The 18,116-nt window shown below is 39.6% G+C and overlaps 1 protein-coding gene across 1 annotated transcript in view; it reads left to right on the forward strand.

Annotated features, from left to right (window-relative positions):
- The window catches only part of POLA1 (DNA polymerase alpha 1, catalytic subunit), a 278,486-nt gene continuing 260,370 nt past the window's right edge, over positions 1-18,116 (forward strand). Inside the window, exons 1-9 of the mRNA XM_054581169.1 lie at positions 1-117; positions 4,689-4,813; positions 8,081-8,177; positions 9,243-9,323; positions 14,879-14,994; positions 15,955-16,017; positions 16,918-17,010; positions 17,450-17,537; positions 17,829-18,033. Coding sequence (XP_054437144.1) covers positions 93-117; positions 4,689-4,813; positions 8,081-8,177; positions 9,243-9,323; positions 14,879-14,994; positions 15,955-16,017; positions 16,918-17,010; positions 17,450-17,537; positions 17,829-18,033 — 893 coding nt within the window. The 5' untranslated portion in view covers positions 1-92. The remainder of the gene's footprint in view (positions 118-4,688; positions 4,814-8,080; positions 8,178-9,242; positions 9,324-14,878; positions 14,995-15,954; positions 16,018-16,917; positions 17,011-17,449; positions 17,538-17,828; positions 18,034-18,116) is intronic.

Below are 18,116 nucleotides of genomic sequence, written 5' to 3' on the forward strand. Positions count from 1 at the left end.
CCGGAGCCTCTGATTGGCTTTCAGGCTGGCGCCTGTCTTTTCTCCGCTCCAGTTTCGGGCTGGTTGGCGCGGAATCGAGAGACTCCGGGACCATGGCGCCTGTGCACGGCGACGACTGTGAGCTTGGGCCACGCGGGATCCCGGGTTGGGAATGTGGGGATTGTGGCATAATTGTGGGTGGTACGGACTAGGGAGAGGGTCTCTTATTTTTCGTCAGGCAGGCGCGCGCCCGGGTCGCCCCGCGGGTCTGTTTGGCGCAGACCTTGGTTGCCCAGGGCGGGGACTTTTAGGGCACTGGACGGGTCATTCCTGCAGGGCCGTTTGCTCCTGGCAACCCCCCTGCGGGGCTTTTTGTTTGGGAGGCTGCGTTACCTCGGTCACTGCGGGTCTCCACACTAGCCTTCCTGCCTTTTTTTCTTCTGGTGAGTCATGTTGCACATGCCGAGCACACCTTTATCAAGACTGTGCCCGGCGGGACACAGTTTTGACTGAAGGCATTTCACTACTGCCACTCAAAGTATGCGCTTGAGGGCTAGGCTGTATGTCATCCCCTTTAAAGAAACTTCCCAGAAAATTGTTTTACGAGCTGTCACCAGAAGGTATGGATGCATTTTGTCTTGTTAGATGCTGGGTTTGTACTTTATGCCTTAACAATTTTTCTTTCAAATTCTATGAAAAGTTCTTCAAGTATTGCATAGAAATAGTGTTCACAATGTAGTAGTCATCTCTGGTGAAGCTTTAAAAAACTATCAGTTCAGCAGCATTTCAGATGTCTTGCATCCCTCCTTTTTCACTGGTAATCTTTTATTTCCAAAAATAGAATACAGAAATGCAAATGGCTTTGTCTGATTTCTGATTGTTTGAACAGTGTTCAACTAAAGTGTGACTTAAGTGAATTTCTAACTTAAAATCGGATGCTTCCCTTTCTTAGCTGTAGCATCACATCTCCTGTCACTTAAATGCATCACCATTAACGAGAACTTGCTACCTAATCAGCTTCCTTCACGTTCACCTAGTTGTGAAGCAGAGATTCCAATTTATTCTTCTAGCCTTTCGTCTTTTATGACTCTTTGGAGAGTCGACTAGCCTGGATTACAAATGGGATGTAGGGTGTGAGTATGTGAACGGTCTTTGCAGCCCTACATCAGTGATTTGCCACTGAGCTGTCTTTTCACACTGGAAACTGTACAACATCTGTGAGCATCAAGAAATCACTCTTTGGAGGATAATGTGCAATCTTGAGACCCCTCTTAAGGCATGGTGTTAAGTGTTGCTGGAGACTTGTGAGTGGAATTTTTCCTTTAGAGCAAGCAGGCAAAGGAGACTAAGGATTGGTACCTGAGAGACTGTGGCAGGCTAGTGTCTGTCTGCTTTTGGGGAGGATGGTGATACTTCAGGTGGTAATTTTGAACCAAATATTTAAACTTTTGTAACTGGATTTTTTTTCCATGCTTATTCTTTTTTGCTAACTTACTATGTGAAGCTTTGGAGACATTCCAAAAAGGAAAACCTAGGCCTTTTTTCCTCCTTAAGTATTAGGTGAGGTACCTCGACAATGGCAATGAAAAGTTGAAAGGTCTGTAACTAGCTGTTATGTATGAAAAGGGATCAGGGAGAATTTAATGATTAAATAAAGCAGGTACAGTAGTTCATTCATTTGTTCGTTCAGCAAATATTTATTATGTACCCACTAGGCAAAGATTTTCTGCCAGGCTCTGGTGGTAGAGTGGTAGGTAAGCTGGATGTGCATTTTGACTTCATGGAGTTGAGATCGTAAACACCTAATTATATGCAGTACCATATTGAGGCTTCCCTGAGAAAACTGCTTTGTTTTATTTTTGTTTTCTAGATACTAGACCATGGTACTGCTGGGTGCGTTGTGTATGTGTGACTGCCCTGGATCTATAGACACACAAACAGTAAATGAGCTGCTCTTATATTGCTAAGTACAAAGCCAAGCATCTTCATTTAATCCTTAACTTTATGAAGCAGACCTGATTATCCCCATTTCACAGATGAGGACCCTGAGGCTCTGCATTAGTCTGAGTCTTTAGGGTAAGCTAGAGCAACCAACTCTAGCTAATTTTTTAAATAATTTTATAATTTTATTGACCACTGAAAAATAAAAAAAGAAACAATACAAACAAAAAAGAAAGAACACAACAAGTTGTTGCCAGTTATTTTCCATTCATGAAGTCTAGCTAATTTAAACAGAAAGGAATTTATTAGGATATTGTGTTGTTCACAGAAACTCCAGGAGGACTGGAGAGTCCGCCTGGGGGCTTCTTAGCCAGGAATAGTGATTGAAGTTGCGTCACAAAGCTGGTCCAGTGAGAGGAGGTCGTTGCTAACCATGGGCAAGTACTTGAGGTTATTGCTCCTTACCATTGCAGTTTGATGTTACAGCTCCAGTTAGCAGTGCTGAGACTGTTGCCCAGGTCCTTAATCCTGCAGCTGTTGTTACTTACACTGTCTTTCCTTAGCCCACCCCCTTTCCTTTTGACACTAGCTTCTGATTTAAAGTCTGAACAGGTGTTCCTAATTGGTAGCGCCTGTTTTATATGCCCGTGCCCTAGCTGCAGGGCTGTCTGGGAAAGAGCATCTGCCTTTTCAGCTTCTGCAGTAGGACATGGCCTCTGTGTCCCATCAAGACTTGTATGAGGGAAGTTTCATAAACAGGTTCAGATGCCGGGCAGCTTAAACAGCAGTAAGACAGCTGGCCACTGCAGCTCAGAGAGGGCAGCGGGTGGTCTCCTGTTGACCAGTAAGTGGCAGGGCTGCGTGGTGCTGCTAAATCTCCCGTTCTCCCACTCACTCTACACTCTCATGTCTTACCTTCCACACTGATGTTCATTTGGTTTCTGAATATACCTTGCACTGTCATCCTTTTGTAATTTGGCTCATGCCTTTTCCTCTGCTTGCACGACTTTTTACCCTATACTCTGATAGTGAAATTCCACTCCTCTTTTTGGGTCTGTGCTGGAAAACTTTTCCTGTGAACCCTTCCCTGATTTCCCAGGCAAAATTAACAGCTTCTCTTTTCTACGTTTCCTCAGTACCGCATTCTTACCTCTTACATGACTCCCTGTTTATATGATGGTGGGAGCCTCAAGTCCTTTTGCTTTACTTGACTCTGAGCCCTTGGAGAACAGGCAATCCTTTCATATTTGTAATTGCACCGTAAACCCTGTAGAGTGGCACGTTGTTGCCTGTGGAGCAAGTCTTATTTGTAAACTATAGATTTTGTCAGATTAATCTAGAGGAGTCAAGAGAGTCTTGAAGGGAACACGCTGAGGCCTACTTTTCATTCGTAGTGGTCATGTTTAGTAATCTCTGAAACCATCTCATACAGATCTTCTTATGATTTTTTGAAATATTTGAGTGACACCCAAGATTTTGTGACTGTCATCATTAAGTACCTGCATTCCTTAATTTTTACTTAATGCCTTTCTGAAAATGGATTTAAAAGTCAAATGTGAAAGTCAAACAATAGACTGCGATGTTACAAAGAGATTCCATTTCCAGGAAGCTAGAAGAAATAAGATCTCTAATTATGCTTCACTTTGAGCTACAGTTTTTCATAGTTTATTACCAGCATTTGGTACGTGTTCTTTAAATTGCACCTTCTATTTCAGTCAAACACTTAGTCCAACCGCTTAATGTTGTTACGAATTTTGCAGTGGGGTTGGAGCTTTTAGGGTGCCTCTTATCAATACTTTTCCTTTTCTGTGCCTACTCCTTTTTATAAAATAATTAGCACCAAATACAGTAACATACCCAGTTTCACAGGCATAGATGGCAAACATGCTGAACCTAAACTCATGGCTGGCAGGCGGCACTGTCTCGCTTGACTTGGTTATTCATCAGCTTGGTATACGAAGGTCTTAATTCTGTGGATGAAATTTTTCAGTATGTGTGTGACGTGGTCAGTTTATAATGACCAAAAGCACGAATAATTCAAAAGCTGAGTGAATGAACACGGAAGCTCTTTGGTATTTCAGTAATTTTTGACAAAACAACTGTTGTAATTTGTCATTATCATCATATAATGTCATAACCAAGTAAGTGAGGCCTGGAAATCAGTGAAGGAATCAAGAATCTTACAGTTATCTTTGTTAAATTCTCCCAACCCCCAATTTATCCCTCCTTTGACATTCTGGGTAGTTTATCTGAATCTCTAAAGATTGTTTTAGGGTTAATTGCTACTTACCTCCCATTTTAGATTTTTAATTCTCTGAGTATGGGGATCTCTGAGTATCTTTTTGATCTTTGTGTCTCTCAGAGCACCTAGTACTTTGCAAAGAGCAGGTGCTCCTTAAAGTGGGTTAAATGTTGATTAATAGAGTGCAGCTCTTTTATAACTCTACTAGGCCCCTCATTTCCAGTGGAAAGGATATGGACTAACAGCTGATCTCTGTTCTCTAATGTCTCTAGGAGACAAGAGTTCAATCTGGCATTTTTTTCTCTTTTTGGAGGAAAGAAATAATGGTTCAGTTTCAACTATCTCAAGAGAAAATTTCTGAAGAGTCATAGGAGCTGCAGATTCGGCAGTGAACTTTGAACTATTTACATTATCCGTTTGTATAATATTGAAACTGTGGGTTACTATTGGCTAGAAGCATTTTTTTATTTTTGAGGAAAGATGGCTGACAATTTTGTAACATCTCATGGTGGCTTTTTTTTCCCAGCTGTGTCAGATTCAGGAAGTTTTGTAGCTTCTCGATCCCGACGAGAAAAGAAAGCAAAGAAAGGGCGCCAGGAAGCTCTAGAAAGACTGAAAAAGGCTAAAGCTGGTGAGAAGTATAAATATGAAGTAAGTACCATTTTTTTTCTCTCCTGTGCTTCACCTAATTCATAGCCTGTAACATGTGAATTCACCTTTGCATATGTTTCAAGTTTGTTGTGATAATAATTTCTTAATATTTAACAAGCAAGGTCTTGAGGTAGATCTACAGATTATAGACATCACTTGACACTTAAAAGTTCCTGAAACCCTTCATAGATGCTTTCACAATTCTGAAATGAAAGTAGCTGTATGTGTTTTTTTCCTTAGTAAGCACACCACATCTCTGCTAAGTCTCATGACTTTCTTGGAGGACCTTAAAGATGCTTTTGCTTCACTCTTAAGGTATTGAGCAGTCTAGCTAAGCGCTACTTATCTTTGGAGAGAATTGTTTTTCTTAATTTCATTTGTGAGAGTGGCAATATTGGACCTTATTACTGCCGTGCCCTGATTAAGATTAAGTGTCATGACATTGTGGCTGTTTTCCCACTGTTTATGGTCTGTAGGTAAAAACAGAGTGGCTACTATCTGTCCAACATTGTCTGGCTTCACCTTTAGCATGTTCGCTGAGTATCTTAACTGCCTCAGGGCCAGAAAGTGATTAATTACTTTTAGAAAAAACAACTGATGTACTTTTTTTTTTTTGGTAACACTATTCTAAGTGTTTTTACAAATATATTCATTTACTTAATTTTCCTACGACCATATTAAGTTAGATGCCATGATTAACAGCATTTTGCAGCTGGGATATCTGAGGTCACAGTGGCAAAGCCTTGATTTAAATTCAGGCTTCAGAATGTGATGTGTAACCATGGCCTATACCGTACTGGGCAACTAAGCAAGCATAAGAGGATTTTTGTCTTTTGGCATCATCCATTCAAGTTAAGTGAGTCAACCAGATCCGAAAGGGCTACTAAAAGGATTATAGTAAAGCGGAAGTAAAGCATTTTTAATGTGGGCACTTCTATAAAGGAGCTCTGTGGGGCATTTCAGATATTGACACAGTACAACTGATTTCCCTTTAATCGTTGATGTTAATTGCATGACTCTAAGAGTTCATGCTGAGCAGTAGCAACATTTTTAGAAATGAAGTCGAAATGACTTTTTACTCAAAAGGATTTTTAAGAATAGTTTTCTAGTATCTTTGTGATAGTATATAAGTGAGTTGCTTAAATAGGAGACAAAATATGCCTCATAGACTTCAACAAAAATGATCTTTCTCCACGAAAAAACCAAATTGGTCAGTACAGTAATATTAATTGGACTACTTTGTCAAAAACTTAATTTGGTAGCACAGGTAGTTTCTATTATCAAATGGTGTTAGGCCAAATCAGTATTTGCCAGTGATCCTCATAGGGTAGATTAAACAGGAGGTGAAAACTCAGCCTAGTCCTGTAAGTATTATAAGCCTTTAAGTGTGGCAGAAATGCAGCTAGCTCCGCCCATTGTGCTCTCAAAGCTTGTTGTCCGAGTGTTTTTTCCCCTAGTGTTTTAGCTCTTCTGGCAGAGTTAGTAGTTTCCTCCACCCCTACTTGATGAGGCAGAATTCTTGAGAGGTGGGGGAGGATTTTATTATTTTTTTTTAAAGATTTTATTTATTTTTAGAGAGGGGAAGGGAGGGAGAAAGAGGAGGGAGAGAAACATCAGTGTGTGTTGCTTCTTGTAAGCCTCCTTCTCAGCACCTGGCCTGCAACCCAGGCATGTGCTCTAGACTGGGGATCGAACCAGGGACCGGCAGTCAGTCCACTGAGCCACATGAGCCAGGGTGAGAGAAGGGGGGATATTTTTAGAGACCTCTGAGTTCTTGCTAACCAGCCCACCAAATTCTCATCTGGGAAGTCAATGGCCTGTCTCCATGGCAGCTGCATCAATGCTGTGTATCTGATCTGTTGCTTGAACTGTGCTGAGGGGGTCTCTTCTATTCATGCCAATAATTCACAGTGCTCAGGCCCTCTGGCAGCCAGAGAGCCTGTGTGATTGGAGGATTTGCCACTCTCTGAACTTGCTCTCCAAGTATCTCAGTGCTTTTTTTAAAATTGAAGTATAATTATTACACAGTATTTGTTAGTTTCAGGTGTACAGCATAGTGATTCGACTTTATAGACATTACAAAATGATCACCACAGTAAGTCTAATAACTGTTCAACTAAATATAATTCAAAAGGAAAAATATCCCTCCTCTATACCTCTCTAAAAGTTAGCAAAACACTTATTCTACAGGTGCACCAGAAAGTGCCTGTAGTGTACATTTTGAACGATCCCCTGTTTGAATTTGTCACCATACAAAGTTGATACCATATTGCTGCTTATATCCCCTATACTGTACACTACATCCCCATGACTGACTTATTTTATATCTGGAAGTTTGTACCTCTTGGTTCACTTCTCCCATTTTGCCGCCCACCCCCAACCTGGCAACCATCAGCCTGTTCTCTGTATCTATGAGTCTGGTTTTGTTTTGTTTTTTAGATTCTACACGTAAGTGAAATCATGGTATTTGTCTTTCTCTGTCTAACTTATTTCACCTAACATGAACACCCTCAAGGCCATCAATGTCCCAAATGGCAGGATTTCTTTTTTTTTTTATTGCTGAGTAATATTCCATTGTATACATAGACCACCTGTTTATCCATTTGTTTATTGGTGGACACTTAGGTTGCTTCCAGTAGCCCAGCGTTTGTCTCTCTGCAGTCTCAAGACCTGCGAATGGTGGGGGATCAGTGGCAATTCAAATAGAGATCACTCAGAAAGCATTTCTAGTGTATCTGAGGACTGTAGAGTATGGTTTTCTAACTTTTGGAGGGTGATGGAGGGGTGAGGGTTTTTCCTTTTGAATTATATTTGGTTGGTTGAACAGTTATTAAAATGATCATTTATTCATGGGGCAACATCAGCTAGTGGAGAGGGAGGTGACGTGCCTTACAGCTTTGCTAAGTACAGGAGAAACCAGTCTAGAAATTATAAGTGAATAATCCCCAAAGCAGCTAATGAAGAATTGGCTATAATTCAGTTTGTTTTTTATGAAGTAGATGAGTAATTGATGGTGTGACAAGTGTATTATGCTAATGGAATCATTTAATATCTTATGTTAACACCCACCTAAAAGGAGTACTAAGCTAATTGATGTCTATTTCAGGAAAACCCTGCAGTGGTGTTGAATGTCAGAACTCATGATTTGGTTGCAGCTACTCCTTCAGGCTGCCATTCCAGTTTCAATTTTGACAAATTTTTTTTTTCATCAGAATTGTTTAACACTTTCACTCCATTTGAAGCTTTCTCAAACTTGTGTGATGGCAGGTTGAGGACTTCACAAGTGTTTATGAAGAGGTGGATGAAGAACAGTATTCGAAGCTGGTGCAGGCACGCCAGGATGACGACTGGATTGTGGATGACGGTACGTGGGAAGAAACTGCCTGCCCGACAGTGTCTTAGTTGCATTTCCTACTCCTCTGCACGGGCAGATGTAAGGCTCTGTTCAGAACATAACGTTGCTTTGGGTTGTCCTCAAATACTGTATTTGAGGGTGTGGATGCAGAACAATAGAAAGTGTGTTTGGGGACATTTTGGAGAATCCAGGCACATTACTCAGGATAAACTGGGAGGAGCCATGTCCTGGTACAGTATCTGGTACAGTACATGATAAGAAAACTGCCTTGCTCACAGAACGGCTGTGCGGGTTACACGAGGCTGTGTGTGTGAGAGCTACCATGGGCAGCGGAAAGCACCACGCAGAGGGTGGGCCGTGTGTTCTTATGCCCCTTGTAGAAAGCTTGAGGTTCCTGCTGGTATGTTGTGACTTCTTGGGCATGTGAATGCTGGCCGCTGGGAGGCGGTACAGACTGCAACTGTGACTACATTTATGTTTCTACTTCTGTAATTGGATTCCGCTATATTGTCAGCTTTCCCTCATAGACTGAGGTGCTTTTCTGGGCTTGTGACCTTCATTCTTTTATGTGTTATTCTTCTGGTAGAGTAAAACTACCGTAGAGTAGAGTATGTGGCGAACTTTGATCCTGTGGGCCAAATCATTTCCCTCGCTGACCTAGGTTGGTACAGGCATACAAAGAGAGATTGTGGGTCTGGTTTCAGACTACTGCAATAAACTGAGTATTGCAATAAAGAGAGCTGTAATCTTTTTGCTGGTGTGGGTCTTGCCTTCAATTTGTAAAAAACGCAGCATCGGGGAAGTGCAGTAAAGCGAAGCACAATAAAATGAGGGATGTCTGCATACTATACGTATATCCTTTGGTTTTGATTCAGAAAACTTGTGCGAATGCTGTGCTTTGACACACAAAAAATAGGATTCTGCTGCACTTAAAAATGGCATAGGCCAGGGGACCATCTGAGTGGGTATAAAGGTTATTTTTTTTTTGTTTGGTTTGGTTTGGCTTAGTCATGGCTAAAATATTATTGGCCACTTATAAAAACTTGATCCCGAGATTCCATTTTGTTTTTGCAGATGGTATCGGCTACGTGGAGGATGGCCGAGAGATTTTTGACGATGACCTTGAGGATGATGCCCTTGAGTCCCGTGAAATAGGTACTTATGTTTTGTTTTCCAGAGAGTGCCATTTTGACATTAAAGAACTGTTTAAAATTTGAGAAGACTTGGTGCTCAGATACTGTTTTCTTTAAGGGAAGGGGACCTACTACCATTGTTTTTAGGTACAGAAAATGTTCTATTACTGAGAGGAGCACAGTTATGTAGAAAATTAGATGTAAAAAGCAAAATCACCACAAGGAAATGAAGTTTCATGTCTCTGTCGTTCAAAGAGTTTGGTGTTTCACTTATTTTGGAATTTTCAGTCTTGTAGTCATTTTAGAATTGCTGAATTTGATACGTGATGTCTTTTAATTCCTGCTGAAGTGATGTACTTAGAATTTTACCTCTTTGATAATAGTAAAGTACTACAACAAGGTTTAAAACTTAGAGTAATCAAAATCAACTTGTTTTGCTTAATTTAAATTTAAAATAACAATGAATGGATGTGTCAAATTTTCTTAGCTATACAATCATTGACAAACTATTTTTTTTTATTGAGTAAACAAGCCTGATTTAATTCCCATCAGATGAGAAGGGAAAATTCTCTTCAGTATTGTTTTTTTGGCTTAGTTCATTAGCAGCAAACTATGACCCACTCACAGCCAGTTTACCTTTAAACAGTTTTATTGAGATATAATTCACATGCTATACAATTTACCTATTTAAAGTGTACATATAGCCCTGACCGGTGGGCTCAGTTGGTTGGGCGTCATCCTGCAAAGGAAAAGGTCGCTGGTTCGATTCCCAGTCAGGGAACATGTCCAGTTGGGGTGTGTATGAGAACCAATCAATGTTTCTCTTCCTCTCTTTCTCAAACCTCTCTGCCCCTCTCTCTAAAAATAAATAAAGTTTAAAGTGTATATACATTTCAGTGGTAATTACTATACTTAGAGAGTTGTGTGTCCATCACCATAATTTCCCATTTTCATTACTCCAGAAGGAAATCAAGTAGCCCTTGAGCTAAGACTGGTTTTTACGTTTTTAAAGAGTGTTTAAGAAACAAAGAGCAAGTGAGAGAGAGAGAGAGAGAGGGAGAGAGAGAAAGATGCAAAGAATATGCAGCAATGCAAGAGAGACATATGTGGCTGCAAAGTCTAAATTCTGTGCTATCTTGCCCTTTTCAGAATGTCTGGACCCTAATTTGTAGATTAATATTTTCTTTCTTTTCCCTGTTCCTAACCAAAAAATGCGGCGACTTTATTTTTGGTGAATTTATTGAAAGTAAGTTGTAGATGCCATGACACTTCACCTGTGCATGCTTCCACAGTGACCTCCTAAGAACAAGAACACTTGTCTACTTAGCCACAATACCATTCTCATGATACTATCTACTATACTGCCCATAGTAAGATTTCCCCATATATAATGTCTTTCATAGCTATTTTTTAAAATGCAGAGCCCACTTTAGTTTTCATGTCTCTTTAGTTTTATTTAGTGTAGAACAGTACTATCCCTCCCTTCTTCCCCCCGCTGCCTTCTTTTTTGCTTTTATGACATTTTTAATGGGACCAGGCTGGTGGTTTTGTTGAATGTTCCACAATCTGGGATTTGCATGATTTCTTCTTTGTGCTTGGAGACAGTTTAAATATTTTGGCAAAAATATAGCATAGATGAAGTTGTATCTTTCCTATCAATTATATGAGGGCACATAGTGTCAGTTTCTCCCATTATTGGTGATACTAAGTTTGATCTCTTGGTTAAGATGATGTTTGTCAGATCTCTTCCTTGTAAAGCTACTTTTCTACCTTCGTAATTGGTGTAGATATGGGGTGATAATTTGAGACCATGTGTATATCCTTTTTGCCCACCAACTTTCACCCAGCATCTATTGATGATCCTTTCTTTCCGTTTTTAAAATGATCACTTCAGCCCTGGCTGGGTAGCTTTGTTTGTTAGAGCATTGTCCCAATATGCCAAGGGTGCCGGTTCAGTCTCTAGTCAGGGCACGCACTTACAAGAAGCAACCAATTGAAAGCAGAAATAAGTGGAACAAAAAATTGATGTTTTTGTTTCTCTAAAAAATTTAAAATGATCACTTCACACTCATGGATTTCAATAAACTACTGTTATAGTTCAATATCTATTATCATCATGTTTTTTGATGTTCAAGTTATCCCAGATTTGGCAATGGGATCCCCATTGAGCAGGCTCCCAAGTCCTTTTGACGTGGCCCTATTGGTCTTTGAACATTTCCTTGCTTTCTGGTGAACAAGATGGTCAGTGTTCTCCTTGTGTTATTCCTGTCTCAGATGTGGAATTAATCACTTCCCTGAAGAATCATGGCTCCTTTTAGTGGAGAATGGCATTCAGATATGGGGGATGAATGTACTCATTGCTACTGCAGTATAATGGTTTCTGGGTCCTTTCAGTGAACAGAACTAGAAGATTTGTTACCTGTGTGTGTCGTGGGTCCACACTGATACATTTTATTGAAACCCAACCCCACAGGGTGTTTCTTCATCTTTCCCAATTCTGTTTTTGTATATACCTTCATGCTTAGTGAAAACCCATCTTCTGAAATGAATACAAAATAATATTAGAAATTTTAGAATCACTAATCCAGTACTTCTACCAACAACCTTTCTGAGAGTTTATAATTTATTTGAAGTTTTATTTGTTCTTGGCATATATCCTACTAAGTTAGTGTAGTCAGAGTATTATGTTCAAAAGGTGTATGAATTTTTTTGTATGTGCTGTATTATCAGTTTACTATTCAGGTTCATTTTGATTGTATTCAAATTTAGATTTTTATTTATTTTTTTAAATAACAAGATTCGGTTGGTTCTGCTCAATTCTTTAAAAAACTTTTATTGATTTTAGAGGGAGGGAGAAAGAAACATTGGTTTGTTCTACTTATTTATGCATTCATTGTTTTTTTTTTAAAGATTTTTTAATTTTTACACAGAGGGGAAGGGAGCGAGAGAGAGCGGGAGAAAAACATTGATGGTGAGAGAGAAGCATTGATTGGTTGCCTCTTGAACATGCCCACAACTGGGACCTGGCCCACAACTCAGGCATGTGCCCTGGGTGGGAATTGAACCGGTGACCTTTGGGTCTGAAGAATGGCACCCAACCAGCTGAGCCACACCAGTCAGAGCTAATTTTACTTTAGAATATCGTGAAACATTTTTATGATTTTAAAAATAAGAATGGTATCAAGAGAGTAAGCTAAGATCTTACTCTCATTCCAATGCTTTCTACTTTGTTTCTACCCATCTCCACAGGTAACCAACTATCTTTAATAGTTTTTGATTATCCTTCCTGTGTTTCCTTTTACAGAAAATAAGAATGTGTGCGTTTTTCCTCATGTGTGATGTTATTTATTTATTCATTCATGACTTAAATTAGAATATGTGAACCATCTTCCTGGTTTCTGCCAACCCATGTAGCTCTACACATAGGTACCATTTGGTAGCAGTGAGGCTAATTGTGTATTCCTAGATTTTGTGAGTCTGTGACGAAGGGAATGAAATGAAATGAGCCCAGGTGCTTTCTCTTCTCCCTGAACTGAGCAGGCCTGTTAGAGTCCTGGCTATGTTGTTAACTGTCTGTGTCGCCTTGAATGAGTCCCATCACCTCTCTGCACAGTAGTTTTATCAGCTGTAAGTTAGTAGATTGGACTGGACAGGGAAAGTCTTTCTTATTTTATTTTTATATAGCTGCATAGGATTCCATTGTATGGATGTACCCTGGCTTATTCAAATGGATTCCTTGAATGGACATTTTCAATTCCATTTTCAATAATTTGCTATTACAAATAATACCGCATTGAATAACTCTGTGCAAATGGTGTTTTCCTCAGGGAAAATTCCTGGTAGTGGGATTACTGGCTCAGAAAGTAAATGCACATGAAGTTTTATGAGACATTGACAAATTCTTCTCCATAGGGATTGTCCCATTTTACACTCCCATTAACAGTGTATAAGTGTCTGTTTAGATCCCATGGCCTCACCAACAGAGTGTGTTGTCAAGCTTTTAAAGTTTTGCCATTCTCATATGGGAGAAACAGCATCTCATTGTGGTTTTCATTTGCATTTCTTTTGCACATGAAGCTGGGTATCAGTTCCTAAAACTCAATAGCTGTTTCTATAAACAAGCAGACCTCAGAGGTACTGCGGGTTCTATTCCAGACCACCACAAAAAAGCGAGCATCGCAATAAAGTGAGTTGTAATCATTTTGCTTATGGATAGGTCTTGCCTTCAGTTTGTAAAAAATGCAACATCTGTGAAGTGTAAAGAAGCTCAATAAAATGAGATGTGCCTGTATTTTTATGTGAATCATATGTTTGTATTGATTACCCACATTCCTTTTGGGGTTTGGGGCTTTTTTTTTTTTTAATATCAGGGAAATTGATCCTTTATCTGTGAAATATTGTAAAAATTTTCTCCTCTTTTGTATTTAAACTTGTTTGTGGTGTTTTAATTTACTAATCTTTTTTTTTTTTTTGGCAAATGGATTTTGAATCATAGTTAGGAAGACTTTGCCCACACCCAGGTTATAAAGGAATTTGCCTTTTTTATTAAAGCACTTATATATAGTTTTGTTTTAAAATTTTGATCTGATCTGCGATCTATTTGGTATTTATGCTGATTGCTTTACAAATGGGAGCCAGCACTACTTACTAAAAAAATCCATCTTGTCCCCAGTAATATGAGATGCCATCTTTATTGTATGCTAAATTTCCATAAGAAACTGCGTCTTTTTTTGGACTCTTCTTTCTGTTTCATCTGGTCTGTGTATTCATATGCTCTATATCACACTATATTAACTATTCATTCTAGGTCTTTTGATATAGAGACTGCTCTGGGATGAATCAGAAAGAGAGAGTAAAATTGACAGTGTTACAAAGGTTCACAGGTGACAAACACCTAGTCATAGAGAACACATGGCACAAGCTTCCTTTACTGTGTAAATGTCTCTGTAGTTTAGTGTTACTACAACATATCACGTATATCTAGTTGCTGTTCTTCATAAAATGGAAATTAGGATGCTACAATATTATAACTAGTAATCCTATTTTTTTCCACGGTTTAGTTGTCCTCTCAGATTCAGTATAGTACTAAAAAGGTGATCTCTTGAAGGCTGCTAGGCTAATCCCCTGCTTCCAGGTGAACTTGACTTTTTATTTCTGTGGGAGAAACAGAACCCCCCCAACCTTTTAAAAAGCTTATTGTTAACACTAACAATAGCAGTTAAACAGTCACACTTAATAACTCATCCAGATATTTTACTGGTATTTCATCAGTTTTGGAAATAACATTCAACCCAACTTTTTCTGAATTAAGCTTGTTTTAAAGATCTTTCTTGTGTACCTTGCATAAAATTTCATATTTTTGTATTTTGAATTCTTAACGTCTTCTCAAATTCTCATTTACAGAGAGCAAGTGACTGGGCTTTTGCTTTTTGTGTATACGTATATTATCGTTGACACTATTACAGATGTCCCCCATTCCTCCCCAACTTTGCCTCCTTCCACCCAGCCCCCTGGGCTTTTACTTTTTCATTTTGATTTTTGCCAGTGCATCTTTTTAAATAATTTATATTCCAACAGGAAAAGATGATAAAGCACGCAACAAAGAAAAGAGGAATGTAAAGAAGAGTGTGGTGACAAAGCCAAACAGTATCAAATCAATGTTCATTGCTAGTGCTGGGAAGAAAACTATAGATGTGAGTTTTATGTTTTTCTTATATTTTGCCTTTTCCTTTGTGAAAAGAATTTAATGTTTGATTATACAAACAATAGATGCTCACTATATTTGAGCTCAAATATTTGAGGAATATTTTCCCAATTTCAGTCACTAAATTGAATGTTGATTTCTAGGTGATATACAAACAGTAGGTGCTCACTATATTTGAGGAATATTTTCTCAATTTCAATCACTTAAGTTGAATGTTGATTTCTAAGTATTTAGGCACCTCAGTGGTTGGAACTTGGAGGTAGGAAAGAAAATTGAATCAAAAAGCTGAACTGACTGTGTTTATTTCGGTGATTAGATTTCTAGGTGAATTTGGGCACCTCAGTGGTTGGAACTTGGAGGTAGGAAAGAAAATTGAATCAAAAAGCTGAACCGACTGTGTTTATTTCGGTGATTAGATTTCTAGGTGAATTTGGGCACCTCAGTGGTTGGAACTTGGAGGTAGGAAAGAAAATTGAATAAAAAAGCTGAACTGAGCCCTGACTGGTTTGGCTTAGTGGGTTGGGCATCGTCCCACAAATTGAAAGGCTCCTGGTGCAATTCCTAGTCAGGGCACATGCCTGGGTTGTGGGCCAGGTCCCTGGTTGTGGGCATGTGAGAGCCAACTGATCGATGTTTCTCTTGCACATCGATGTTTCTCTCCCTCTTTCTCCCTCACTTCCCCTCTCTAAAAAATAAATAAAATCTTAAAAAAACAAACAAACAAACCTTGAACTGTGTTTATTTCAGTGATTAACAGGAGGGTCATGGAATGAGGATGGGAACTCTAGGTTTGGGAGTTATGTATACACAGGTGGTTGTTAATATCTGTGACTAGTAGGGGAGCGCTCAGAGTGAGGCCTGAAGAGGTTCTTCCTTTCATAGACATGTGGTCTGAGTGAAAATGGGAAAAGTAGGGCTATCTCATTTTACTTTCTTTTATAACTTCCAGAAAGCTGTAGACTTGTCCAAGGATGATGTGCTAGGTGACATTCTACAAGATCTGACCACTGAGGTAAGTGAATCTCTGCGAGTTGTTACATATGTAGGGGACATAGGCTGAAAAAACAGTTCAGTAATTATACAAAACAGACTGTTGCCAGATTTTTAAAAATGCAGTGGCACCACCACTACCACCATCATCACCACCAACAAAACCCCCCAAACCAGAAAAGAACAACCCTTCAAAGTGCTTTCTTACTTCCCAAACCAGAAAGAACAACCCTTCAAAGTGCTTTCTTCTCACCATTTTAGGTGAGAGTAGTTTCCAGCTGTTACAAGCTATGCAATTCTGTGGACTGAGCTGTATGGGAGTGTGTTTGAGGTGGTAGGAATACACACACGAATCAGCTCTGGGAATGCACACTGCTTGCACTCAGTTGCTGCACTATGTTTCCAAAATAGAGTGAAGCCTGTCAGTCTGTACAAACAGGCATGAGATCCGTGTCTGGAATTTCGAGTGGGAGCAAAGGAAGAGGCAGTGAGCTATCCCTGATAGAACTCAGGCAGGCTGAGCTGTACTGAGAATTTGCTATTTTACATAAAAAAACTAGACTCTCATGTAGAGGTGTGTGTCTTTCTAAATGACCCTTGATTAAAATGACTTACACCAACACCATGTAGTTCTAGTTTGGCAGTTTTTAAATAAAATACTCTGGAAGGGTGAGGGAAAAGTATGTCAAGTTTTTAAAAGGAAAAAAAAATGGTCAGGGGTAGATTCAATATCCTGGTTTACTAGTGAGTCTGTGGTATTGTTGCTATAGTAACCGTAGTGTGTGAACATAGATTTGTTGGGGGGAGCAGGGAAGGAAAACAATGCTTTGCTCATTGGGTTTCAATGGGGGAGGAAACGTACTTTTTTTCCTCGTGGTAAACCAAGCATGGCAGTGAAGGTCTGTCTTTCCCCTCCTTTTAGACACCTCACATAACTCCACCAGCTGTAATAATACCAAAGAAGAAAAGATCCGGTGGAGCTTCCCTGAATCCTTTTTCTTTGCACACCCCCAAGGTAAAATGTGTGGAAATGCCTTCAGACTTGATTTACGTTATGCCTAAAATTTATTTTGTTGCTTTTCTATGCAGGCGAAATGCCTTTGAATTTGTTCTTTGTTTTTTTTTTTTTTTTTTAAATTAGGGCTCCCATTTCATTATATGGTTTCATGTATTTCAAAAATAGCATGTGCCTGCTTTTTCCATAGTAAATTTTGTAGTAAGTAGTATGTGTTTATTATAGGTATTACACCTGTGCTAAATGTAATAATTTTCCTCCTGGAAACAAGTATTTTTTTGTAAGCCTAGGTAACAGTAAAATAATTGAAGCTGTTACATTAATAGCACACAAAATCGTTTTATAAATGGGAACTGTCATTATCTCTGGTCAGAGTAGGACAGTTGGCATATTTTTAGTATGCAGGTCTAACTGACTAAACATTTGAAAACATTTACAGGCAGCTCCTTCAGGCAAAACTGCTTCCCCTGTCTCAAGGAAGGAGCCTCTATTAACTCCGATTCCTCTTCAGCGTGCTGAATTTGCTGGTAAGTCTGATGTCAGGCAGAAGTGCAAGGGTGTGGAGCAGTTGCAAAATGCTGTCAAAAATGGAGGCCCCGGGAAGGAGGAAGGGGAGGCGATTTTGAAGTATTTGTGATAGCAAGTGTAAGTGTGAAAGATTTGAATTCATAGCAGTAAAAGGTATAAGCGTTCGATTTGGAGGTCGAAGAGACAGGCAAGTACCGTGCGGTAAAAGGGCAGGCCATATGGGCATGCAAGGGAAGCCTTTGTGCTTCGCAGCAGCAGTCCATGATGGGAATGTGCAATGACGCCTACAGGAGAGCCAGTGCCGGCTGAATTGTGTACACACAACAAGGAGGAGTCGGGGGCAATAGATTTTGAAGATGGCGACTTTGATGAACCCATGGAAGCTGAGGAGGTGGTTGCGGAGCCTGTGGCTGCTAAGACCTGGAACCAAGAGAGCGAGCCGGCAGAGGTGGTGAAACAGGAGGCAGATCCTGGGAAAGGGACCACGTCCTGCTTGTAAGAGCATTTTATGACTTTTCTGGCAAGTAGTGCTGCAATTACTCTGTTGGATTTTGAAAGGTTTTTGAAAATTTGATTTT

Source organism: Pteronotus mesoamericanus, unplaced genomic scaffold (genome assembly GCF_021234165.1).
Source record: "Pteronotus mesoamericanus isolate MK-2021 breed Mesoamerican mustached bat unplaced genomic scaffold, CSHL_Meso_final contig_65, whole genome shotgun sequence".
NCBI classification, from domain to species: domain Eukaryota; kingdom Metazoa; phylum Chordata; class Mammalia; order Chiroptera; family Mormoopidae; genus Pteronotus; species Pteronotus mesoamericanus.